Source organism: Cygnus atratus, chromosome 2 (genome assembly GCF_013377495.2).
Source record: "Cygnus atratus isolate AKBS03 ecotype Queensland, Australia chromosome 2, CAtr_DNAZoo_HiC_assembly, whole genome shotgun sequence".
Lineage (NCBI taxonomy): Eukaryota > Metazoa > Chordata > Aves > Anseriformes > Anatidae > Cygnus > Cygnus atratus.
In genome coordinates this window covers 15,289,072-15,316,845 of record NC_066363.1, presented here as the reverse complement: position 1 = coordinate 15,316,845, position 27,774 = coordinate 15,289,072, and the positions used below count along the sequence as shown (strand labels likewise).

Here is a 27,774-nt window from a genome sequence, read left to right as displayed (position 1 = left end):
CAATCATCAAAAATATGGTAATAAGCACAATATTTTTCCCAGGAGTAGCAAAGTAGCTGAGGTAAGTATGTCCATGAGCACTCAAACTAATGACATACTGACAGTATGTGCACTGCTCATAAGTGCAAAATAAAGATTTGACAAATTTTAATGTGCAAAGTGCTTAGTATTAAAACCATGCTGCTAAAACCACCCTAAACAATGAACTGTCCTACCCAGGTGTCTGTCCATTGTGCATAAGGATAGTTGAGACAACCAGATTAGATGAGAAACTTAAGTTTAGAAACGTTCAGTAAATACCTAAAGCTAGCAAGATATACCCTAACTTTTATTCTAACTAATTGCCTTCGAACAAGTGTAGCCATGATTAAAACATTGTGCTTGTTGCAAGATTCTAAAGAAAAACAGACATTTAATAAATCCATTTTAGTATAATAAAATACATCAGGTATGGGATATTTTATGAAAATGTTTAATTCAACTGTTTCTTTGGAATGTAGTAGTCATAGTTTGGAAATTTAAGTTACAGTTCAGTTCTATGTGATTTTTTTTTTATGCTACTCAGCGTCTGAGAATACAAATGTCATTTAAAGTTAAGGCTTCGCTGTTCATTTTGAAACAACAATTTACAAGTGTCATATTGTCATAGAAAATAAAAATTTCTGTAAAAAAAATTTGCACAAAGTTTTATGATGGTACAAAACATGAAGCAATAATATACCAGTAAAATGAAATCATTTTACTACAGAAGATTTTTATAGTTTTTCAATAAAGAAAAAAATATGTTATTTTACACTTTAAAAATTATGAAACAATCTAAAACAATATAAACTGAACATTTTGTAACACTGCCTTTACAAATTAATAACTTTATAAACATATAATTTTTTTTAAATATATTTATCAGTGCAAGATACTTTTCAATGTAAAGTTGCAGTATCATTTTTCCTTTTTTGAAGGGCAACTTTCATTCTATTACCTTCAGAGAAATCAAATCTTCAGTGCTAGATCCTCATTATCATAGTAAGGTCTGAAGACCACAAAGGAGATACAATTCTTTTTATGTTTACCATTCTCAGTATGTTAAAATATTACAGAAAAACAAAAAACCAACCACCAGCTTTACTCTTCAAACAGACCAAGACCAAGAGCTGGTCCAGAATCTATTGAAATCCATGGGAATATTTCAAAAAGTTTTGCATCTGGGCTCCCCAGTGGGATTTTCTCTTCAAGGCAATACATAAATGTAACTCTCAGGCTAGTGGACTAGAAGTGTTTTGAGCTAAGGATAGCAGATCCTAACACAACTGAATCACATGGTGGTATGCTGAAAATAGTTTTGAAAAATCCATTATCTTTGGGTTAATTAACTAGCTGCTGCGATACCATGATGGTCAGCTTACACTGTAAGATATAAATGAAAATTCTGCCTCTGCCAAAGTGAGCTTGTCACTGGGGCCATTTCATGGTCTAAATTTTGGGCTTAATTTTCAGGCCTTAGGTGCTCCGTCTCACCTTCTGGATGACCCAAGGTCTAGAGCCTGGGGAGGTAATTCTTACAATTTAGGCAAAGGTATGAAGACCTGAAGTGTGTGTTTGAATATTCACTATAGTCTCTGCTTTAGGAGTTCTTTGAAGTTGCAACTGTCCACTGTTTTTTCTATTGAGTCTTCCTCTAAAATATTTTCAACTACCTACCTCATATTTTTAACCTTTAGTCTCCCTCCCTCTTCTTCAATTTCTGGGTTACTGGTTTCCACAGGATTTTCTGTTTTGTGATTAGTTTCTGTTTTATGATTAGCATTGTTTACGTTGGTAGATATGCTTCAAAACATTTAATTGAGAAATAGGGGTGTATTCTGTTGCTGTAGTAATTCAATGGTGAATTAGCCCTTCTGTAGTCCTAACCCTGGGCAGGATACTTCATTGCTCTACTACAAAATCAGTTTTGGAAAGGACTAACTCCAAAAGTCACAATCACTTCCCTGGCTCTATGGAGGGAATTCAGTGAGGAAGGAGTTCAGGACTTTGCAGGACACCCCTTCCACCAGGTTTGCATTGGCTGAAGCTCCCCAGCTCCAGCTGTGTAGTGGAGGTCACTGCAGATGGCCTGGGGCTGCCCTCACAGTGGTAGTAGGGGAGAAACCCTCTGCCCCCTCACCTCCTCCTGTGTTCTCCTGAGCACAACATACTTGTTTCTTTTTACCCTTCTGGACCAGCTGCATAAGCTGTTGGATATTATTTGTCCAATAATATTTGTCCCTAAATATTAAAAAATTGCCACATAATTGTTGAGCACATTTTCCTGACAGCTTAAATTATCTCAGCTCACTGAATCTACCACTATCTGCACTTCTGGTCAAACAGAAACCTCGTGGTATGAGATGCCAGTCAGATATAACAGAATGGTACGAACATCCCCTACATGCACTGTGGGATTTTATTCTGCCCTCAGTACCCATGTGCAAGCCCAATTAGCATTGATTAGCATGAAAATACAGGTTTACTGAGAGAACAGAAGTCTGATTCAGGTAGTGGCAGGAGGAAAGTTTCTCATTTTAAAGGCAATTGTTTCAGTGAGGGATTCATTTTCCCTAGTGTAATTAACAGGCAAGTTGTTCAGGATAAAAGATGTGTTTCATGACTTCAGGAAAAAAGATACTGTCACTTTATGCTGTTAAGAAGAAACCCAAAGTTCGACTTTGGAGGGTAAAGTTAAGAATTTTCCCTTATTTTTTTAACACAAACTCTAATAAAATCCTTTGCCATTACCAACAAGTTAAAGCTGCAGTTTTCTTTCCTTGGCAATGGCAAATGTTTATGCAATCTACTCAGAGAGAGAAAGAGAGAATGAGAAGAAAAAGGGAGAGAGATTTTACAGTTGAAAATACATTCTATATGAAAGAACAATAAAAGGGGATATTGCAGCTTTATACAAAAGGGTCAAGAGACATGAAGTTGAAATACAGAAAGCAGAACAATCGAGCCAGGTGGTCAAATCTGATTAGCCCTTGCCTTCCTTAGGCTACTTTCTTACCCTAAAATATACTTTTCTTTTAGTCAGTGAGCCATCAGTATATGATTAAAGACAAGGGCGCAACTGGAGAGAAGCAGAGCTGTAGTCAATGTTAACACAATGAGAAGCAGTACAAACAAAAAGGCACTTGAGAGGACATACACTAGCCAGTGCCAAGGACTTTTTTTGTTTAGATTTTAGGCAGTACACTCAGTTACCAGTTGTGTCTGATGATGGCACATACTCTTTTATGGAGTTCACAAGCACAAAATTTAGTACAACACTGAAAAACATCAATAAAATTTGACTGTATTGCTTCGTAAACAGAGCTGACACACTATATTGGTACTGATGCAGCAGTACTTTCAAAAACATCCTAAACCTTCTTTGCCTATGCACAACACGAGCAATTATACACAAATACAGGTGCAGGAGTCCACTAAATTGCTGTTACTCCAATAATTTCTGGGCACTGAGCTACAGACAGCATGTCCATCCAAAGGACCCCACTGAATACATTTTGTGACAGCATCTTGGATTTTGCACAGTAAAACAAAATTATCCATTAACAGAAAACAAAAGAAAGGGAGAGAAAGAAAGACAAAATGTACTATAAGTCAATCATACTTGGTCTCAACACCAGCATTTGATTATTTCAAATAAAACCAACAGAAAAAGCAGACTGTACATGATTCAGATTGTTAACACAGGTTGGTGTCCATGTTTATCGGTTACACACTCATTGAAGCTCCTGAGAAAAGCTTGGCTCAGTGTCATCAATGCACTTTTCAGCCTGTACAGTAAAAGAAGATCAACAGTTCCCCAGCATGACCGAGCTATGTCCTTCCATCTCGATTTTCTGAAACTTCTCCACTCACTTTATACCTTCATGCTTCCGAGTAAGAATTCTGTGTGTTTAGTTTGTCTTTCTTCAGTTTTACACCATCGACCAGTTCAAAATTGTAATTCTCCAGTGCAGACAAGTTCCTCTCTGACATCCCATTGTGCCAACAAGCACAGTACAGGACAACTCCACAGATGGCTCCTAAAAGCACCCCAAGTGCGCTCATGGCTATGATAGTAATAAGGATTGGATCTAGGGTTTTCAGGACGTTGCCTGGTTTCCTGGAGATGTTGTCATCGTAGTCCTCATCTGTATGATATCGAGGCGTAAACCCTGAAATGGAGTAAAGAATTGCAAAATGTTCAGAACAGATTAGAGTTAGAGCTTTGTTTGATGAGTTGGAATTTTAGAAAAAGAATATAAAGTTTTTGGCATAAATTGCTACATAATTTGAAAACCTAGCTTCCTGGAGGGTAGTCATAAACAGCTGAAAACTATAATGTGGCCCAAATAGTTGTTGATTTCTTCATACTGTTCTTCAGCCATTGAATCTGCTACATGATAGTAGGGGTCTGACTCTGTCTTGATTTACATAGGAGTCTTGGGAATGAATAACCAGACCTTTTGGTTATATTTTGCCTGTGGTATTTAGCTCCAAAATGTTAAATAAATATTATACAGCTCAGTGTGACTATTTATAGTCTTAGACACTGATCAGGAATTTCCACCGAGTTTGAGTCCATCTCCACTTCACTGACTTCAGGATTGGACCTTGAAATGCAAACAGGGACGGAACTGACACAGCAGAGCACTCTGCCCCCTTGTGTAAATATTCACTGGGTATCATAACGTTTTCCCTCACCTCTTTGAGTTTATTAAGGACATAAAATAAACTTATAAACTTTGCTAATTGTTGCAGGAAAAGCAAAAAACTCTTTCTGGACAAATGCTGCTTTCACTGAAACCAATGATAACAATCCCACTGACTGTAACAGAGAGGAAAAAAAAAAACACCTAAGCTCTATGCCTGAAAAAATGTGACTATATTTTATTATTGGGACAATATGACAGTTATGATCCATTTAATGATCCATTTACAGCTATCATCATTGAAAACGATAATGCTTTGGTAGACTGGTCATAAAATGACATTTTCAGCAAGGTCTGAGAAATGATTAGCCTGAAGAGTTTTGAGCCTAATTACCTAGACACCGCATGAGGCATAAATTGTAAGATATAATGATAGCTTTTCTTCAGCTTTGGGCATGCCTTCTAGATAACAAAATATTATGGATCTATAGCGTCTGTACGTATAGATGTATGCAATGTAACAAATATATAAAAATATAATTTTAAATGTTTGAGATAGTTATAAATGATAGAAAATCTATAAGATTGAGTGGCATAGAAGAATTAAAATATGAAATCATTAGTATAAGTATAAGCTTTTTTAGTATTTGATCTAGATAAATAAAAAAAACACAGTACCATAAGCAGTTAAGAGAACCAATCTATAAATAAATAGATAAATAGAATACAAAAATTCACATGAAAATACACTTTTAAATTCATGTTCTTGTAACAATAACACATTTTTTACCTGTTTGATTACTTTCTGGGTCTTCTTCATCTATTTCATTCTCCACATCAGTTGATTCTAATGAAGCAAAGAGAATTGACATTGATTATTAAGGTTACAAACACTGATTGACTATCATGCTGGCAATAATGGTATAGCAGATTTTTCTGTGTCAGAGCATCATTATGTCAGCTTGACAGAACTGTTCATTATGATGGGCTCTGAAAATTAATGGAGAAAAAAGGATTTAAAAACTCCTCTCCACCCAATCTTGGCACAGTTTTAGAGTTATCAGCAGGGGTTTTCCATGCCTAGGAAAGAGAAATCAGTGTGATAAATTAGCATCTCATTCATTGTATTTACAATTTTGGAGCCCAATTCCATAACACTTCATCAGTGAAGGCATAGTTAATCACAAGAACAGTTTCACCGACTGCAGCAAGACCACTCATGTTTGGGCTGCAGACTGAGCTGTTGGCTTTGGCTCCTAAAAGGAGGACACCACAGAAAGATCAGGCACCATGTCCTGCCTCTCTTTCCTGGTAACAGTCACTCTGGTGGCCCAGGATGAACCCCAGGAGATGGACTGCACAATGAAGAGACTGTACAGTCTTCTTATTTGGCAATGAAATTACCATGTAGTGGAAGCCTGTCATGTTATCCTCAAATGGCTGTTAGCCACAAAGGGTGAGGAACACCCTCTATTATTATTCTCAGTTGTGCTGCCAACTCAGATGGCGTAAGTTTATATTTCTGATGCCGACGCTTCTCAGTTCTATTTCCTCTCCTATGTGAAAGTCATTGCTTAATCTCCATCGTGAAGGACAGGATTCAGTTTCTTGTGTTTATCTGTGGGTGCTGCTGCCAAATTACATGCAGTATGCAATGCAGATATGATCAGCAGTGACTGGAATAACTCAAGACTGGCCAGAAATAAAACCTCTGAAATAGTGGCTCAAGAATAGCTTGGCTCAGATGTGGAACAGGCCATGATCTAACATTACTCAGTGATATATGTCTGGGAGCTGGTGACTATAGCAAACGAGTCACAGCAACCTCAGAGCTGCAGAACAGCAGAGGACAGGGCATGGGCCATTGCACCATGCTTGCACATCCAATGCGGGTTTGATACAGTGCTTTAAAAAACCTAGGATAGTTTTCAAGTGGTAAATGATCTAAAAAGGGTGAAGAAATTAAATTGGAATTTTGAGCATTACTTAAGTCAGGTAAGAGCATTAGGAAAAGCAGAATAATTTTAAGAGTACATCAATAAAAATACAGGGAGAGATGTGAGGATGTGAACGTGCTGTGACCCATCAGTAGGGTGCCAGTTCTGAACCAAAAGACAGCATCACTGCAGTACTGAGGTCAGCCTATGAATTAAGCTATGGGCCAAATCAGGGTGTTTTCAGTGCAAAGTTTCCGATATAGGCAGTAATTATGTGTCCCTTTCTCACACAAAAAGCAAACAAACAGAAAAAGAAACAAAGAAAAACAACCAAAACCAAAAACCCCCAACCAGCTACCTAATTAAATCATATTTTGGATGAGATATCGATACGTTCTTCCTATTTGTACTTACTTCTGCAATCCTCTTGTGCTACGTGATTGTCAATATTAATGTCATCCACAGCAATTCCTCCATTTCCTTTTCCAATTTCTCCCTCTATAACCACCTAGAAAAATAAGATAATTTTCACATTGTTTTCATGTTAACACACAATTGAAGCATTCAGGAAATTTTAATTAGCTGTTAACACACGTCTCCAGTTGTCACGATGCCATATTACATATATTTTGATTGTGGCCCGTCAGTCAGCACTGTAAGTCTTTCTGAACTTACACATGCAAATGTGAATGTATATAATGTCATAACTTCACTGAAGTCTTTTACATCAGCAGCAAAACTGTGGCAAGGATGCAGTTTTGTGACAGATGAGAAATGATTTCTAATGTATTTATTTGGTCTTCTATAACAAATTGCTTGTATCACTGTCATCTGAGATACCATGAAATATGCCACTACTATTACTGTCACAGCAGCAGCACCTCATCTGTAGGTATAAACCTGTCTACATAAATCCTCCAGTGACATTTTCTGCTAAAGCGTATAAAACGACCAGCGAGGTCTCCATGGCATCATCTCTGTCAGCGTAGCGAACGATGGCCACACTCACCTGGTAGTGTTTCACAGACTTGTGCAGAAGAACACGTCCCTCCTTCCAGCAGTTTGCCTGGTGCCCGCTTAGGGTCCACAGCACCTGGTCGTATTCATCTGGCTTTTGGTACCGCAGCTTGATCTTCAGGGTGCCGACATGCGGGCCGGACATATGGTACCAGAAGGTCATGCAGTGGGCAGAGTTCTGTGAGTAAATCACGGGGCTCAGCAGCCGGGCAACTTTGCCTTTCTGGCTTTCGTCAGCTTGCGAGTAAATGAAGTTGCCATCTCCTGCTGTGACAGAAGGACTGCGTTAGAAATAGTGACCAAATGTCATTTTATTTGTTCACCTAATAAACCCGAGCCTCAGCCACCCCTGCTCACATTGCTTCCTGCCAAGTCTCACAGCTGAGGGCAGTGCTCTGGGAGCTCTGGGGAAGCACACGTGCTCCAAGGAGAGTTTATATCTGCTCGCCATTGTCTCCTGCGCTGCTCACCAGGATGGCCTGTGCCAAGAATTGCTCAGGAAAGGAGGCAAGAGCACGTTCAGTGTGACAACGTATGCTGCACTAGTCAGTGGGCACCTCTTGAGGAGAGCCAGTCCTTGTGCAGCAGGCTTGGCAGAAATCCCCTGGGCCTGCTCCACACTGATTGTGCAAAGAGCTGTTTTAATCTCTGTTTAGTCTGTGTTTGAGAAGGCAAGGTCAGAATGGGAAGAGCACTGGAGAAGAAGATAGCTGTGAGCAGCTACGGTCTGAGATCAGGAACTGAAATCTAAACAGTGTTCCTAAATCAAGTTATACTATTGTCACAAATGGTGCCAGAGATATTCCATTTGATTTTGGCAATAATATATTGGGCTCCGTATTTTTGTGAGCCATTTTCCAGAAGATTAAGATTATGGTTGGTATTTTCTGAAGAGCAGAATGGATCTATACATGTTGAAATCTAAACACTGGATCCCCTTAACTTTGAAAAATCACTTGTTTAATCACACTGGGAGGGAAGCAGGGGGGAATGCAATTTGGTAACAAAATGCTAAGTGAGATACTGACTACAGTAAAGTGCTTGTGATTTGCACTAGCCAAGCCGCCATTTCAGTCAGCTGTTGAACAGCCTATTTGCAGAGGATTAGGGTAGAAAAATACAAAGTTCACCTGTTGTGGGTGAGTAAATTGCATACATTATATAGTCACGTAACAGGATGGAAACAGCATTTACTGGCATATGTTATTTGCCTATATGTTCTTTCCAACTTTGCTTCTGTGTAGAGAGCAGCACAACACGTGTGCAAATCTCATCAAAGAATGGTGATAGGGAAATCCAAAAAAAGGAAAATAATCACAGCATTAGGATGTCATCCCAGACGACCTAACTGGCCAAAATTAATCATAACGTACATTTTGAAGTGGTGTATAGAATATTCTGCTGTCATAAAGCAATTGTTGTTGAATATCACTTATGTGGAGTTTCTTCAGCTTTATACAAGTAAAGCTGAGAGCAAGATATACTTGGGGATTGCTCATTGCTGTTCTGCCAATGTGCAAGGTGGCTTTGCTGGTTAATAGCCACGCTGAGGGGTATGGTTAGGATGGCAGTGCCATTCAGACTGCTTGTGGTCTGCGTTCACACTCACCCCGCCCAGATGGCAAACCTGGCAGGTGAAGGTGCCCTTGGAGATGAAGGAAAATTCTGGACAATATTGAAAGTGAGTGTAGCAAAGATCGAAAGGAGCTGCCTGGAAGACTTATTGAAGTTACAGTTGATGGAATGGATAAGCCTTCTGCACTAGCAGGGCCCAGCAGAAACAACAAAATCTCATTTGAAAAATATCATTTCTTCATCTCTTGATTGAAGACAGGTTCAGTCTCTCTATAATCCTTGGTGGCAAAGTGCTGATAGCTCTCATTTCCAGAATATTATTGCAGTGCTGGGTCAGGAACTCTGTCTTCATTGTCTTAATTAGAGCTTTACTTATGCATGCCTTTTAGATTTTGTCAGTCTCTGGCTAACATAGCTTTTAACCTCCTTTCAGTGTCAGATCCTACTGAGCCATTTCACTTTACTTTACATCAATTTTTCCACCATTACAGCCTTCACTTCAGCTAACTGCATTTAGTTAATCTGATGCCATTTATTTGTACAATGCCATTTATAGTCAAAGTATTATAAGTTTCTTTTTTTTTTCTTTCCCTGAAACTACTGTACTTGTCTTAAGATTCAATTGAAAATGTCTCAGAATTTAAAAAGTCCAATTTTGTCTAATTTCCTTGTCATTCTCATTAGGCAAAGGGGTTGCAGAAGTGGGAAGGGGGGGTTCATCTCTAACACATTTGATTAATCTGCACGTATGCAAGAGAGAACACTGAAGTGAGAGACTGTGCAGGTCACACACTGCCTTCCCTTCTCCACTAGCCAGCAGCATATTTATTGCCTAATTATGCAGAGCCATGAGTTAGATACTACAAAACCAACCAATCTATTTCCCAGGGTAATAATTCTGGAAAAACTCTGTGTGAGCAAAAGGATCACTGCAATCGCCAGCTCCTGTTGGAGAGGAGGAGGACATCAAAACAAGTCCATTGGGGAAGTTTTACTTGCAACACCTTTCTGTAGCAGACAGTAACTATAAACAGGAATAGTTCATGAGGTTTGTTCAGGACGGTATCATTTGGTAAGTTATATTTGCAGAATATTTGGCTATTCTTTTTTTTTTTTTTTTTCCCCCTACCCTGGATGGCAGTTATCCAAAGGCTAGTCAGAAGGAGGGAATATCTTCAATTCCTGACCATAAATGATCTTTATTCCCCAACAGAGGGACAATTATGGTCAGTTGTGTCTACACATTACAGATCAGTTTGCCCACACTTATCTTTCCCATAATTCATATTTTAGGTATAACTCACGCTCCTGTGGTTTTGGAAGGCATCTTGGTGTAAAACAGAACAACTTCTTCCTGTGTAAAATGCCTAAATCATGAACTCATGATTACCTGTGTGGTCTTGAATTGGCCCAGTTTTGCTGGTCAGAATTGCCCACTTCAAATCCACCTGGTTGTCATGTTCCCAGTGGCACAAAGTCTTGTGAGATCCCCAGCCAAACCCACAGTTGAAGTTGTATATTGGCAACTCTGCAGGAAAAGAGAGAAAAGAAGGAAGGAAATATGATTATTAATTGCGTTATTCAGATTTTGCATTTCAGAACCAATTGTATTTATTTGATATTTAAGGGAGCCATTCCCACTTGAAAGTCTGAGAAGCCATAACAAGAGCAGCCCTTCTAGGAAAAAGATGAAGAATGGCTATGTCTAGTAAATGATATACCTGGTTTTTGTCTCTTTATGAACCATATTTTGTGACATTATGTCGTTAGATTAATTCTTCTGATTTGCCCACATTGTCTGATACACATTGTCTGATAACTCTGTTGTAATATATATGACTCAAAAAGAAAGCTCTGGCTTATCAGATATATTCACTGGTTGTTAATATACATTTGCACCATAACTGTGCAACAAATCACAATAAGCTTTGGATAAAAATAAGAAAAGTCAGGAATACTAGTGAAATGTTCTTGTCCATAAAGGATTTCTGGTGAAACGTATAATACGTGGCTTCAGTGTGAAACAGTATTTCAGCATCTTCCAGACAAGTAGGCCCACAAGATGGCAGCATTGAAATGGACAAATTGAGACAGAAAAGGGACAAATGTGGCTGATTGCCAAGTGAACTGAAAATAAGCTTCAAAACAAGCTCCACATAAAACAAGGGAAGTCTGGTATTATGGTCAGGATGAGATCATATCTTGTTTTCAGCTTCTCTTCAATTCTGCCCAAAGGTTTAATACCTAGTAGCTTATTTTATTCAATACAACTTGGAATTTGGATGGGAATATTATACAAAGATAGCACATAAATCCCGTGTATTTCTTATTTTCAGAACCAGTTTGAAATCTTTTGGGCTTTTGATTTCTACCCCACTGGTATGAACTTTTACCTCACCTTGAGCAATGGCAACTCCCACTAGAGCAATACTCTTTCTAAAGCAATGTGACCAAATTCTGAAGTCTTTTCTCAGACATGACTCACGCCTTATTAAAGGAAAAAACTTAGGTTTAATTTAACGAGATACTTTGTGCAAATATAAACTGAGAACAAAGGACTCTGTGCTCCCATCACTATCAGCTCTGGGGGAACAATTGTGTTCTTTTGCTATCTCTCCCATTACTTAAAAATAAAAATTAATAATAAAAAAAGAGAGAGAGAGAGAGGTAATGTAAAACTTAGAATGTCTTTTGTTTATTGTGGGAAAATATGGAGAAATGTGGGAAGTGTGCTGGGACCTGCAGCCGGGCAGACCTCTGAGGTGGATCTCCTCCAGTCTGAAGAGGGAAAGACCTTCTCCACACAGTGAGCAGCCCAGGGAAGACTGGAAAGGCTTTTGAACTCACAAGCCAGATTTTAATAGGAAGTAAACTAGAACTGTTATTTTATGAACCTCAAAGGAAACCTCAAGTGAGTAGGTTAAGACAGGACAGATACAAAAGGGGTTCATCTATCACTCTCTCCTTGCCCGCTGTGTCCTTGTTCAGTGAGACCTCGCTCCCAGACAAAGTTTTAACTCAACTCATCGTACTCCTGCATGGCAGCCACGGTGCCCTCTCCCCTCTGGGCCCCCCAAAATGCCCTTCTGTCAGCAGAGAGGTCTGGGTGCATGGCAGATCCCATCCATCCCTTCTGCTACGGCAGCTCAGCACTGAGCCCTGTCTCTTCTCCTGCCTTTCATCTGCCCCATCTCGCCTGCCGCCCCCGCCCTCCTGCCGGCCTCCAGAGGGGTCTACCCGACATTGTCACGGATGCGGCATCCTAACTGGGAACAAATGAATTAAACAGATACTGTCTGTTGCAGGAATTCAATGTGGAGAAAACGTGTTTCCTGGCAGACCCCAGCCCTTTCTAGGAAAGGGGAAGATCGTGGTGAACAATCTCTCTTTGGGCTCACAACGTTGAAGAAGCAGAACTCAGCCTGTGCACACATGGGTACAGAAAGGCAATCCATTATGTTTCTTACTTCAGTATATGTTTTTTTTTTTTCTTTCCTAGACAATGGGACCGTAATCAAAGAGATCTTGTCCGAAAGGGGACATCTGAAAATCAAGGGGAATTTTTTTTAAAGAAACAGAGTGACATTGAAATGAATTAAAGGGTTTTAAGTTTGTGAAAAATATCCTTTCATTGTTTAGGAGGCCTAGAGAGAGCTATATTGCATGGCTTTGCCATCAGAGCCATGAAACAGAACTTTAAAAAAGGCCCTAGAAAACCTAAAACAAAATTAATTTTATTAATCCCAAAGGATTATATAATGCAAAGCTTATGATAGCCTGCGTGGTATTCAAACCACAAGAAAGGAGAACAGTGGTAGAGAGATCACATATATTTGAAGATGTAACAGCATAAATAAGCATATAGCACAAAGAGACTGATAGGACAAGGATTGTTCAACTCTGAATAAAAATAAATAGCAGAGGACACAGGAGAAATATATAAATGGGTGAAGAAGAAGGAAGATTACAATGTTCTGTTTTCCCCATTTCATAGCCCGCAAACTATGAGGCATCCAGTGAAGTTCAATACTGATCAAAGGAAATACCTTCTCATATAGTGTGAACAACACTGCTTCCCTTGAATGCTGCTAAAGCTGAGCACAATTCGAAGAAAACTGGACATTGAAATAGATGAGGAAAATATCCAAAATTTAATTGTTAATTCTAAAATGCAGGGAGTCACAAAAGCCTTCTGCTTCATGGTTTGAAGCAAGCTCTGAACGCTGGGATTAGAAGGAGAGCTTCAAAGCAGGACTAAATTTCACAGCACCATCTAATAAAGAATTTTTGTACACTTTCATTTGAAACATATAGGCCAGTAAACTGGCAAAGAGCCTAAGTCTGATATGTTTTGGCTATGCCTGTGTTCCTTGGCTTTGGTCTCACAGACAGCATAGAGTAACATAAAAATGAACTTCTTTTTCATGCAGAAGTTAATGAGAATCCCCTGAAATTGAGCAGGATTAGGCATGTAACCTGCTCTCAGTCAGCTACTTTTTGCTAGGTCCTTACTGTTTTCTCAGAAGTGATCGTGTTAATGCGTTCTTTAGACAATCACAGCAATGGAACTGAAGGTCAAAGGCAAGGCATTTCAGAGTACTCTCATTTTATGGGCTCCTTAAACATGCCATCTCTTATTGTCTGTTCTTAAGTCTCTTCCAATACTTCTCCCAGGGACCCATAAAAAGAAAAAATAGACCTGCTAGCCAATTAATAACAGACACTTGTAGCATCAGGATAGGTTCATTAGTCGTATGGACAGGAGGACTGTCCCAGCAAAAGACATAATAGTTCAATTCTTCTATTAAAGGTCCCAGGGGGCTGATACAGTAGCTCACAGTAATCTACAGGCAATCTGTCCTCTTCTTTGTCCTTGAACTATAGCTTGGCAGCTCTTGGGGAAGGAAGGAAAGTAGAGAGGAAGGAAGGATGAGTAGCATTTGGTGAGCTCCCTTTGCAGCGCTGACCCATTCCCCTGCTAAGATAATTCCCTTGCCAAGAGGTGATTGATCTTGGGGTTTGTGCCTATTGAGAGGATGAAGAAAACCCGCTATTATGTAACTAAATAGCACCACTTCAGATGAGAATCTGAGAGGGAGGTGTGACGAAATCCCATATGTCTTTTTGAAAATGTAGGGTACGTGATACTGAATTAAAACAGATTTATCCTCTCAAAGAATAACCAACAGCTGTACTTCTTGACCACATCTTGCTCACAGCTGGAACCATTACTGCACACGAACAAGAAAGTCATTTGAAAATCTAGTTGAGTGAGTTTCTTGCAAGTCCATTAATCTTTTGCGGCCCACAGACTTTGACATATTTTTATAACTCTTCTGACAAGAGGCAAGAAAGAGCATGATGGCATTAAAAATGCTATGAAAATTCTCTATAGGATGCTCTTGCCAAAGGGTACATCAACATTAAAATGAGAAATTACAAACATAATTTGGACCACTTCAAAGTAGTATATTGGGTCTGATTCTTATTTGCATTTCACCTTTTTATACTGCTTATACTGGTGGCATAGAATTACCTTAAGTGATAGTAAATTTTAATTTAAGTGCTTTAATATCCCTTTACATCCCTTTATTGATGCAAAGTTGTCCTGCCATAAATGAGGATCAGACCTATTCTACCTTTAAATTATTTCTTTGTGTAGATTTTAACCTCAGGATTTCTTATTTATATTTTCCTGAAATACCTCTTACATGGATGAAAAACAAGATAAGTTACTTCTTGAACACTGCTTTACAAAGGACTGAGCTTACATTCTGAGAGTACATAATGTAAATGAACTGCTTGCTCTGGATGTAAATAGCTAAGAGTCAAGAGTTTCAGATATTTCTGTGGAATTAAAAGAGCTGTTAAAAAAGTCTAGATGTTGGTGAGTCGTAGGACTGAGGCCTGAAAGGTATTTATGTTGATGGACAGGTTTGCTAAAGGCACCTTTTTAAGTCTGAGGAGCAAAGTAGATCTTCTCTTAAAAAAAAAAATCAAAGCTTTAAACATTTTTAGCAGTTTGAAATCATGATTCTTTTTTATTTTCTTACAATTCAGTCCCCTTGAAATGAACTGCAAAAGTCTCTTTGATGGAAAGCTTGTTTATACACAAGGCTTTCCAGCTATTTGCACTTAACTGTTTCCATAGTGTATGAAAGCTGGCGGGAATAGGATAATCTCAGGCTTTGACACACACAAGTGTGTTAGTCTGGGATAACAAGATTAGGGGTGTTTGCAGGCATGAGTGCAGGCAGGTGGACAGCAACGTAGCTGTTAGCACGTATTATTGCAGAAGTACCTGTGCCACGGCAGGAGCTGGTACTGAGAGGGCTGGGAAATATGTCCTGAATCACCGTGACATGAGCTGTTGTGGCTGGCAATGGCATGTGTAGCTCATGCAGGGTTACCCGCAGGAGCCTGCATCCTGCAGCTGTTCCTCAATAGCTCTTTGGCTTGGAGGTCACCATTTGCCTCGAGGTGTATTAGCATCTTAAGGTAAACCTTAGGGGGAATTATGGCTGAAGCTGAAGGCTCAGTCCTTGGTGTGTTAAATGGATACCTCATTCAGCTTGAGAATAGCTGAAAGAGCTGGAGTGTGCTGATCCCCTGATCCTCGGCCAGCTGAGGCCAGGGGGAGCCCAAGCAGCTCTGTAGCTTCAAGGCCAGTTTAAACTATGCTATTTGTGGCTGCTGTAGCAGGCTTTTGCTCCCTGCAGCATGGCCTCTAGCTCGGACACACTTTCTTGTGCCAAAGAGGTCCAGCCGTGCCCCCTCCATAGAGGGAGATGCACCACTGCCATGCCAAGAAGGCTTTCCCCATGTTGAGGGGAATTTCTTCAAATTTCTACTGGCTGCCCCTTTTGGGGAGTTTTCTGGCTGGTTTTCAGTGAGGGATTACGAAGCAGCTGGAAACCTTTATGTCTTAAACTGCAGATTTGGGAAACCTTATTTATTGGCATCTGACTGAACTCTATCTATGATCTTTGTAATGTGCTGCCATGTGGGAGCCTGGAGTTTGGGATGTGAACTTGTTCCTTATTCCCCGGAAGGAAACAGCTTCTACCAACACAATGCAGGGAAGTAGCATTGGCATGCTCTGAAGGGAACCTCATAAACTTCTTCAGTAGAGAAAAAACTTGGCTCATCATGCAGTAAACGAAGGTGGTGCAGGAGGGAAGTAAGGAGAGAAAATGAGGATATCTTCATCTCTGGCAGAAACAGTCAATCTATTATTGGAGAGTCCCACCCAAGCCAAAGGGATTAAACACAACCTGTAACTGCATCTGGCACTGTGGAGGAGCGAGGAAAACTGCATACCACGGAGACACTTTATGAATTTTCAATTAGCATTTGTTTAAATGCAAGAAAACAGTCAAAAGAACTGTAAAATAAATCCTTCATTTCAGCCAAATAAAAAGCTACAAGATCGTTTCAGACAGAAAAATCCAAATGTTCTACTCAAAACCGCTGCGATACCTCCCTCCCCTTCCCCAACCCTAAATTTTGGGGTTGGGGGAGAATTGCTGGCTGAGGGAGAACAGCACAGAGAAGTGTCCTGCGAAGGCACTGGTACCCCTCAATCTGCCCCACTCATACAGCAGGGCAGAGCTAGAAATAGTATATGCTGACCAAGCAAACTGTACAGCCCTGGAGACAAATTTTAGGGACAGTAAATGCATTCACTTCTGCAATATCAGAACGCAGAAGCCGAGGGGGGGAACAATGTCAGAGAGAAGCCAGCTCTATCTTTTTATCAGCTCGACACCACTGGTGTCCTGTAGGAAATTTTTGCATTATTAGTACCTTTCTTCTACTTGAAGCAAAAGAGGTTTGTGTCACATAGTTGAGGAAACAATGATAAACACTTACCCACCCTGTTAATAAATCACTTGCAAGACTGTGCCTGACTGTACCTTAATGGAGGAAATGGGAGTAGCTGAAAACTGACCTCCTTACCGCTCTGCAATCAGTAATGCACAGAGCTTTAAACTGGTGTTCCCAGTCTCTATGGCTCAGATTTTCTGCCCAAATCTGTCCTCTCTTCCACTCTCAGTAAATTGTACAGGATATTAAAAAATGTTATGAAAGCTGCAGAAGGAGCAAAGTAAGGATTTTAAAAGCTGCTAGTCATTGTATTGATTAAGTAAAAAGGACCTGCTACCAGTGACAACTTCCTTCTCCCTTTTCAAGTTCATGGTAGCAGTTTATGTAACCCCATTTTGAGAAAAATTGCTAGAAAACAATATTGTAAAACTGCCAGCTCCCTGGTGGAGAAAACTGGCAAACTTTACTTGTCGTAGTTTTGTAAAACCATGGATATAAATAGTGAATGGCTTGTGTGGCTCTGTTTTTGTTTTCCTGGAGTTTGCAAACACACTTTGTGTTACTGACATGCCACATTTAGAGACAGTGCACTGTGTGATTAAGTTAGTTCAATTTTGTCAGCATTTGGCATTTGCTGATGCAGAAGGAAATCTTGTTCTCTGCTGTGTCTACATGTGGATGAAAGGAATAAAATATTTACTGTACAGAGCTGAGAGACCAGATGCTTCTTTACTTCAGAGACTTTTAGGGAATGGGGAGTCAGGAAGTGCTGCAATTCATTATTTTGTCTCTGGTATGAAATTTGGGTATGGAATTTATTACGTTTTTAATAAGTTTTTTTTTTTCTTTTTACCTGGTTGTAGTGTATTGTCTATTACTGTTGGCTTTTCTGTATTCAGTACTGTAGTACCACCTGGAAAAGAAATTATGCAAGTCATGATACATGGGACACAACAAAGGACACAGCAATCATCAGGAATGTCCTATATATAAATCTGAAATATTACCACCTTTACTAGACATGTAGGTAACTGAGTATGTTAAGCATGAAAATATGACATTATAAAGGTCTGGTTTCCTTTATAAAAATAAAATGAAATAAAATAAAAAATTAGTATTTGTCATTAAATAAAGCTTTTTGTCTTTGGAGTCCTTGCAAACACCAACTAATAAATCCTCACCATGTCCCTATGGCTGTCCTCACTTTATAGAGAGTGATTTGCTCAAAATCACATGGGATATCAGTGACTGATCTTCCTAGCCCCTCCTAACACTCACCCATCTGTGCATTCAGCTATGACATGCTTGCCACATCAGAGACCTGAGATCCTCCAGTCCCTGCTGCGTGCTGGGTCCTCCCTGTGCCTTGCTGCTCGGCTGCGCTGTAGCCCCAGCTCACAGGAGAGGTGTGTGGGAATTGCCCAACTTTTGGCTATCGTCTAAGGCAGGTTTCACTTCTGTCTCAAAGAGCAGGAGGAATTAAGAACTTTCCCTTTGTCGTCTTCTTCAAGCAGTTGAAAAAGAGGTGAGCGGGGTCAGGCCCTCTCCCTAAGCCCACTAATTTTAAAAATACTTGACTTTTTTAAGGTAAGCCTTATATTGATAAGGGAAACAAAAAGTAAATTAGCGCAATTATAAATGCGCAGTGGGGTGCTGATTACCAGTCAATGGCTTTTCTCTTCTCCAGCAAGCAAGTACTTAAAGCATTATAGAAAGGATGACTATGATGACTTCCAATGAGAATGAATGCCTGAGCTATATCAGCTTTATGTTTGTGAGAATGATCTGATGGGAAATGCTATACCCACGCAAATAGAGCAGCTCTGTATGGGGTCCAAATAGAGCAGGAAGGAATCTGGCCTACAGCACAATTACAGTTAATTGCAAGGAAGGCTTCATTGTGACACTCACATATGTGCGAGTACCATCAGGGAAGTGACTCTAGCAGCCGTACCCGCGAGAACGCAGGCACCATGCTCGCACTGGGAGTGGATGGAAGAGGGGAAGGCACTGATAAAACCCCTCTGCCTTTCTCTGCTAGCCTTAATGGGCTGTGAGATTTACATACTTTCCTTCTATGCGTTTTGGAGGAAGAAAAGAATGTTTGCAATGAAATTATTGGTAAAATCACTTCTGTGCATTTTTGTGTTATATATAGCGTCATAAGTAAAACACAGAATTTCTGCAGTGTCCACAATTGAGCATGCACTGGCCAGGGTTTCTAGGTGGTGTAGTAAATTATACTCAAGTGTCTGCACTTTGGTAGAAGGGCAATGTAGTAATTTTCAATTTTAGTAGTGAAAAAGGTTCAGTTCCCCAGAAAGCTGGTGTTCAGGAAGGCTGATAGCTATTCCCTTGTCTTAGAGGTTATAAATGTCTCCCTAAGCACAGCCTGCAAAAATTGCCAGAGGGAGTTTCTTCTGCTCAATAACCCTTCCCTAAGGGATATGTGGGATGCAGTCCTGAGCTGCCTGAAGCACACAGACTATGAGCAAATGAAGAGGAAGGTGCCTGCATAGATCTGTCTCCTTCCCCTTGCACAGCCTCTATCTGAAATGTGTCTCTACCTATTGGGTCTTGCAAGACAACCCTGAGTGCAGGCCTTTGCAGGAAGCCCCAGGGTTTTCTGACCCAACTCTTTGCTTTCAGAAAAATAAAAAAAATACGTTTAGTAATATTGAAAGCTTCCTGAGCTACCTTAACATGATACAGACTATTTTATCAGACTCCCTGCATGGCTCTTATTCATAAAGAATAAGATTCATCTGGAACACTGATTTGAAAAGCAGTGACAGTGACTGTGCAGTGTCTTTTCTGCTCAAGAATTGTTTTTCAATATTTGATTTGCAACATGCATTTACATGAGACATTGGCAAAGCTCAGAAAGCTGAAACTGCACTTTCATTTGTATTTGCTGTCGGATGTTCTACTTGGCTGCTTCCAAAAAGCTGATCTCTCTCTTACCTAAGATTTCCCAAAGTCCTCTTGGACAGCTATTGCCAGGTTTTAATACTATTTTATATCATGGATATAAGAAGTAATAAACATTTATTAGATAAGTATACCAGGGAGAAGTGATGAAATAACCTGTGTTGCTCTGTCCAAAAATAAGCTTAGCTGCTGTAGCAGTATGGATCTGCTACAGAAAGATCTCCTCAAATGGGCCCAGAGCTATGTGGAGCAAGTGACCTCCCAGAAGAGAGAAAAAATGTAGTGGTGCAGTGTCAGCTGTATCAGAAGGACAGTGGTTTGGTGCAGAAGTGAGAACACAGGAAATTTAAGAAGCTTTCTCCCTTCCACATGCAGACTACGCTATGTCCCTCCCTGCTATTTTTCTGCTAGTGATGGCAGTTTGGAGAATGCCAGCCCCTCTGTGGCTGTAATGCAGTGCTGGTGGGGAAGCTCATGGAAATCTTTCCGGTGGTGTATGTATGAGTATGCTTTGATGAAACAAATCTGCTTTGTTTCTGTCTGAGAAAGATTTGGGGCTGATATTTGAGTCCTATGCTAAATTTTAGGTGTGGAAGAGTATCTTCAGCTTAAACAATATTTCATTTTGAGTTCTTCAGTCTCAGACAATAAATCTCAAAAGGTTTGTCCATCTTTTTTCTTAATAAGAGGAAGTTTGATTAGGACATTTGATTAGACACAATTCCTGCTCAAAAATATGCCCTCTGTTCCAACTAGTCACTATTATTTGCTTCAAAAATTACATAGCTGAGAAAACAATCAAAAGTATTGTCATATGTAAAAGGCAGATGTCTATGTTTTGACAGCACTGACAATACAAACTGCATACCAATGTCCATTTATGCTGAGTGATTAAATCAGTGCAAACATTTAGCTGGTTACTGGTGATGGGTATGAGCTACAATGAAGCTGCAATGGAATGAGGATGGTTTCTGCACCTGTCAGTTGGTAGTCATCACCTGTGCCACTGTGACAGTTCGCCTGGTCATCATCACACTCATCTACAGGCTTGCCTTCGGAAACGGTAGGAACAGCTGTAGGAGCTGAAACAAAATTCAGTTGCCCAGTTAAAAAGTGTGCTGGAGAATCAACGTGCAATTGGCACTAACATTTTAATGAGTACCATATGCTGTCATCATGTGTTGTTTTTGAGGAAAGGAGCAACTCTACTTTGCAGGTTAGTTAGCATTTCTTTGCAATGGAAAGTACCTGTTCTGCCTCCTGCCCTAGGGCACTCTGCCGTGTCTGAGCTCAAGGGCTGAGTGGAGCTGTGCAGCAAAGCCCTGGACTGGCTGATGAACACTTGTTCCTAAAAAACAGGAGTGAAGGTCTGGCAAGGCAAAATGGGAGTCTCAGGGAAGGATAGAAAACCCATCATTTTATTGCATGGCCAAAGCACCTGTGAGTAGGCCTGTACAAGGCAGCAGGAGGGCTGCGTGCTCAAGGTGGTGATTCTGCAGCACCTACCACATTGCCAAAGAAATCTCTCTGCAGAGCACGTATAAGAGAGGAAATGTCTGAGCAGAGTCCTGGTAACAGTGGCAGGAAGGCAATGTGATGTAGAATCACTTTGTGCTCAATGAGAAGATCTGGAAGAAGTTGCTTTTGTTTTTGTTGAAGTTATAAATAAGTAAGACATCAATGATGTCAGTCATCCCTCCTGGCCACCTGCTTGCTTCTCACTGGTGATGACTTTCCGGTAGCTGCTGCATAACCAGTGAAATCTGACCTTCGTTATTACAATTAAGATCTTGAGATTTGTGAAAGATGCCAGAAAATATATCTAAATCCCAGTGTCTGCAAAACATATCACATCTGGAAAATCAGGATACAGATACCTGGTGTTATGTTTAAGTTTTATGCTCTAAGTATAGTTCCCTGGCTTAAGATAACCAGGCTGGGAACATGGTCCAGGCTTTGCCTGTTCTCAACTACTGTTATTGTCATTAACAATGCTTTACTGTATTATAAGCTATACAATAATGCTTCTCTTCCGTGGATTCTTCTTTGCCCTTCTACTGCCTCCAGAGTCCACTGGCCGCACAAGACCCTATGCACTTAGACTGATAATGTCAGAGGGGATGGTAGTTTCTGAAGTAGCTATATTATGGGCTGAAACAAGGACCCCAATCTGTGCTTTACAGGTATAATCTAGCCCTAGTTTAAGAAACACTTCTCTACCTGTTATGAATTATACAGAGTGTCTGTTACCTGTGTCTCTTTAAAAACCCCTCTGGGAGCTCCCTCTAGCTTTCTACATCGAGTTGAGTTTCTTATCTTGATCTTCATGCCCCTGTATAGCCTCAAGCTTGCCTACATCTCTGCCACCATTTCATATAAACCCCCTGGGATGCTCTGAGCACACAAAGCTTCCCCTTGCTCATTACTGCTGGAGAGCTGATTTCTACTTTTGTCTGTGCTTATCTCTATGCTTCTCTTCTCATCTCAGCTCCTGTCCTCCTCAGGAAATCTCAAGTAACTTCTCTTCGTTCAACTCCCTCCTTAAGACACAGTTATACAACAAAGTTTTCTTATTATGCTTCTCCCATGGGTGCTTTGAAATTGACCTTGCCTGTCCATGGGTGACCTACAGGTGAGCTACCTTCAGAAGTGCACCACAGTGGGAAGATAAATGCAAGTAATGTGCCCCAGGGGAACATTATGCTTGGTGAAGCAGTTTCCCCAAAAGCAAAGGCATTTTGCCTAGTTAGTCTCCTCTTTGGCTCCTCCATCTCACTGAGTAACACATTCTTGTAAGGTGGTCCATGGGTTCACTTCTTGACGTCTAGGTGGCTACAGGACCCCTGTGGCAGGAGGACGTTACCCACGGGTTGCGAGTTTACACAGGGCAGGTGCTGAGTTTTCTTTTCTCTTTTCTGAGCAAGCAGCACAATAGTCTGCAGGAACTAAGAATTCCCACAGGAAATGAGGACTTCCTGCAGGAACTAAGAAGTATTTCCAACCTACCCACCTTCCGGGACAAGTAAAAACCACACTTATTCAGTCTGGCCTTCACTAAAAAACAACACAGAACGTGGTAGTTCTCACAGAAAATACTTCCCACTTGTCTGCCTTGGGAATGAAATGGTGAGAAAGAAGTGGAGGCAGAACATTCAGTTTCATTCATCTTGGGAGCCTGTTCAGCTACTTCTTTATGAGGTATCATAAGAAACCCCCAATAATGTGTTTTGTTACTATATATGTATTGTTAAGCTCTGTGATTTATAACCCATGCCACTGTAACATTATCCACCACATAAAAATGTGAAATTCATGTAGTTATCTACGATGTTAAATAATGATTGTTTATATAACAAAAATCAAAGCATTATTATACCTCACGTAACAGCCCAAGGATAAATGTCTAAACTTTGCTTTTCCTGGTCTTTCATCTCTTGACATACTACTGCAAAATTAAAGCTTGGTATGGAACAAAGGGGACCTCCCTTGCTCCCCAAAAAGAAGAGCACAGACCCTATCCAGACAAGTAATCATTGTCTACTATACTGTCTGGTGCGACTTTCACGTTGTTTGAAGGAGCAGGAGGCATAATTGCTGTATTTAGTCCAACACACCCTCTGCATTCTCAGAAAGTGTCTCTTCCCGGGTTGTATCATGGTAACACAAAATATAAGTTCCTTTATTTTCTCGTAATAGCTCTATGCTTCTTGAAAGTATAATCATAAGGTTGCTTAAGGGAATGTGGAGAATATCCCTGTGATTCAACAAAGGAATGGGAGAAAGAATAATATTTGTGCCTTGGGCATATTCAAATGTCTGCAGAGAAGGAACTGATTAGTCCAAGAAACAGCACTAATGGCAGTCACGGAAGCCAGAGTCCAACGTGCTGCCTGTACAGGAACAGCAGTGTTCAGCAGCAGTCCAAGTACAGAATGTATGTGTGAAAATAATAAAGTGCATTCATCTCTAGCAGAGCAATTACCTTCGAGTTCACAGCCCAGCAGCTCCATTCGCAGTCCCAGTCCTCCATGTGTGGCTCTCTCGGGGTAGACACGGATGAATCTTGTCGATACAGGTTCAAAAGTCCGCAGTTCAGGTGTGTCGTAGTTGGTGTTTCCTTCAAAAGTCTGCAAAGCATAACAAATGCTACTTGTTAAAAAAGAAAATATATTTTCAACATTTTCTTCATTCTCTAGCTTTTTAATTAGGTGAGATGTAGGCCAGATTCTAACCATTTAATAAGTGTCAGACTTTCCTGCCCTAAATGAGAACGGAAAATACACAGTTTAAGCTTCTTGGAAAAGTAACGCATTTCATTTTTCATTTTTCTTTTTTCATAAACTCAGTAGCAACCAATCCATCAGGGTCATAAGAAGAGCTGAGTGTTTAATGAGACATGTTTTTAAATGACGCTCTGATCTGGGGTTTAGCTGGGTGACATTTTCAACAGTTCTTAGGGAAAAAAAATGACTGAGGTGAAGATCCTGTCACCTTTTAAGTGGTTACAACAATAATCCAACTATTCAAGAGAAAATTTCAATCTGATTTCCCCCAGTGACAGAGTTTCACAAGTTGTAGTTATTTCAAAAGGCATAAATTAAACTCCAGGAACAGTAGCTGCAAGAGTTCTTCCAGTGAGACTGCTATTGAATAAGAATAAAAAGAAAGAAAAAGAAAGAAAGAAAGAAAGAAAGAAAGAAGAAAGCTGCTTCCTGATAAAACTGCAATATAATCTGACGGGTAAGGCAGGTCAGCGAATGTACATTTCAGACAAAAATCTCTTGTCTGAATTGCACTCTGGGTTCTTCAGCCATAATACAGCTCTCAATGGCATTTGTTTTATGCTTTCAGCTTACCGTCAGTGAAATTTTGCATATGGAACATGTTATAATTTGTACTTAAAGCAACACCCTGGGTGCATCCATGGAGATAATCGGTCATGAGAATGAATTAACTGTACAAAGAAACAGTCCTTGCCATGAAGTGTTTATGAGCCAAGACAGGCAAACAGTTATTTTTAGCCCATTTTATGGTAAAAAGTAACTCCAGAAGATCTTATAGAGAATAAAGAACAATATATGAAAATGCATACAACGATGAAGTAAAGTAAAGTGTTTTCAACTTTTCTTTGTATGAATTAGTTAAATTACAAATCATTAAAACTAACTTATATGAATTGTTTAGAAGCGCTGTTACTTCCAACACATAGCTGTGAGGTCTGAAGCTTCTTCTGGAAGAAACCACCACCTGTCTGTCTTTCATTTTGAATGATAACAAAACCCAACCTGCAATAAACTCTTCCTATTGACCTGGGACAGAGAAAACAGAAGCCATGGGAAAAACAGGCTGCATTGTCCAAGACAGAAAAAAGCATAGGTAAAACCAATTGCTTCTTGTATTTTTAGTGCAGTCCTAAAAGCCTTGCTTGTTTTTGCTCTGCATCTGTTTAATGAACCAATGGTCCAAAATCCCTTCTGGCCTTTGGTTAGAGTGCCAGTCACAAAAGCCAATGATGATGGGTGGCTATGACCAACTGGATTAAAAGAAATAATTTCTACATTAATGCTTCTGCTCCTATTTCCTAGGGAAGACTTATCTCCAAGGTGCCTTCAAGGGGCACTGGCTGACCTGGTGTTCTGACAGTGCATGGAAGACAGTTGTCAAGAATTCACATGTAGATGGCCTGTCAGATCTAATTAACATGCAATTATATATTATTATATTTCAACAGCAATGTAGTGCAAATGATCAGAAAAGCTACCTACCATATGAGAAAGAATGAATGCCTTTTTATGTGCAAAAAGTAGACAGACACATGTATCTTTGGAATCCTTGCTTCCTTTTTAATAGTAGTCTTAATAGCAACATATAATAATGAAAAATGTTTTATAAAAGACATCAATACTGGAGTACTGACACATAGACATTAGAATTCAATAGGCATCTAGAATTATATTGAATCATAATTATATTGAATCATTGTCCTTTGTAGTGCAGAGCTGCCTGTGATTCAATTTTGACTGTTCATTTAAAACACATACTGATATTCTTTGTGGGGGAGGAGAAAAAAGTATACAGTAAAACTTCATTTTGTGAGTGTCTTTTCTATAGGCTATGTCACAAATCGCTTTACTTCTTGCATACTACTCGCACTGCAAAAACAAATATAATAAATAATTGCTAAACAAAAGAGAATATAAATAAGCAAGAGGGAAAAAAAGTCTTCCTAATAGCTTTTTAAATCAAAATAAATATGGCAGAGAAATTAAAAAGGTTGTTCCAGATGGCAGGATATTCAATTTATTGTGCAAGACATGACCAGAGGAGGTGTGAAAAACAAGAAAGGTCATCAGTCGGTAAGTGGAAGTAGGAAAGAAGTATGGAAGACGAAGATGAATGTACTGAGTAAGCTTGAGCAAGACTTTGGAGAACAAATACCAGCTGGATTTTGAAATGAGTATGGAGTTGTGCATGGTCATTTGAGGATCTGAGTGGCGTTCACTCCTCTGTGTGCTTGATAGAGGCTAAAGGGGGAAACATTCTGCACAGTAAAAAACAGCGGAAAGTGGGTCAGCTAAAGAGGAAAGAGTTATGGTAGTCCTAAGGAGCTACAGGTATGGATGACAAGATTCCATTGAGGACCAAGGTGATGTTTCGTCCTTTGGACATATTCTGTTTTACATTTAGCTTGTCATTGCTCTTTCTTTTCCTAACATGCAGTTGTTTGTTTATTGAAAGTCAAGACTTTAACCAAGTGAAACGATGTGTTTTCATTTCATAAAGCAGGGCTGTTTCTAATCCACGTTCCTGCTGTGACTCATTATAGCATTCTGTCCCATCCAGCTCTACTTACATTTAAAAATACTACATTCCAGTATTAACATTTTAAATCCCTCAGACTCCCAAATCATAGGATTTATCTAATTCTCTTTAAAGAAAACTTGTGCTTTGGAGGAAAGTTTATTAAATGTCTTGAATTTTGGGGAAGGATTATAATTAGGCCACAAGAGATTTGAATTCCAGCCCTCCTAGTTCCATTAATCTTTGAAAGTTAATTTCTGGTAGTGATGAAAGCTGAGGATGGGCTCAGTGTGTTAGTTAGCACTCTAGTTTTCTTGTCAAAACCGTTAACTTCTGACAATGATGGCAAGTGCTTGTATTAGAAAACAGAAAGCCATGCAGCAGACGGCGCACTGCTTTGAAAGCATATGGCATTATTTTTTTCCCTCATTGAGCCACAGTGCTCATGTACATGTCAAAACAACATCTATTTTAGAAAGAAAATGGTTAGATCCCATTGTTGATTTACACTCTCTTCACACTTTATGATGAAGTCAAAACTCATGGTAACAAGAGAAAGGAGCTGACTGCAAAGGCTGAATTCATTTAGTTTTAATCCCCAAAACAAATGATGAAAAGTGATGAGAAGTGAGAAATGCAGACATATTCAGTGAGATTAAAACAGGAGAGAATGAAGTCCAATATTTACCAAATGTGCCTGGAAAAGCTACATCCCTGGGCCCACTCAGCTTTTCCTTTAACGAAACATAGGTTTGCCCAATTGAAGAGTCTCTATAACAAAACAGCTTTTACATTTAATTTCCAGACTGACACAGCTAAGATATGGAACAACTCTCAAGGTTTCCGTCTGCCAAACACTGTACTGATTTGCCTTTTGAGGGCACGTTTCTGGCGGATCAGATTCCCTGATCTTTCCAGTACTGCAGCACCAGTCCCTGAACAATTGTGTGTGCCCACTGCTTCCCTCAAGGGAAAGGAAGGAGGACTGAGAAAGGGTTGTGACTCTCAAGGCAAAA

At 39.8% G+C, this 27,774-nt stretch overlaps 1 protein-coding gene across 1 annotated transcript in view; it reads right to left on the bottom strand.

The window, feature by feature from the left end:
- Positions 1-451: 451 nt before the first annotated feature.
- Positions 452-27,774, bottom strand: part of NRP1 (neuropilin 1) — a 111,889-nt gene continuing 84,566 nt past the window's right edge. Inside the window, 8 exon segments of the mRNA XM_035545500.2 lie at positions 452-4,193; positions 5,461-5,517; positions 7,022-7,115; positions 7,617-7,888; positions 10,590-10,727; positions 17,880-17,939; positions 20,935-21,039; positions 23,940-24,084. Of these exon segments, the coding sequence (XP_035401393.1) occupies positions 3,904-4,193; positions 5,461-5,517; positions 7,022-7,115; positions 7,617-7,888; positions 10,590-10,727; positions 17,880-17,939; positions 20,935-21,039; positions 23,940-24,084 (1,161 nt within the window). The 3' untranslated portion in view covers positions 452-3,903.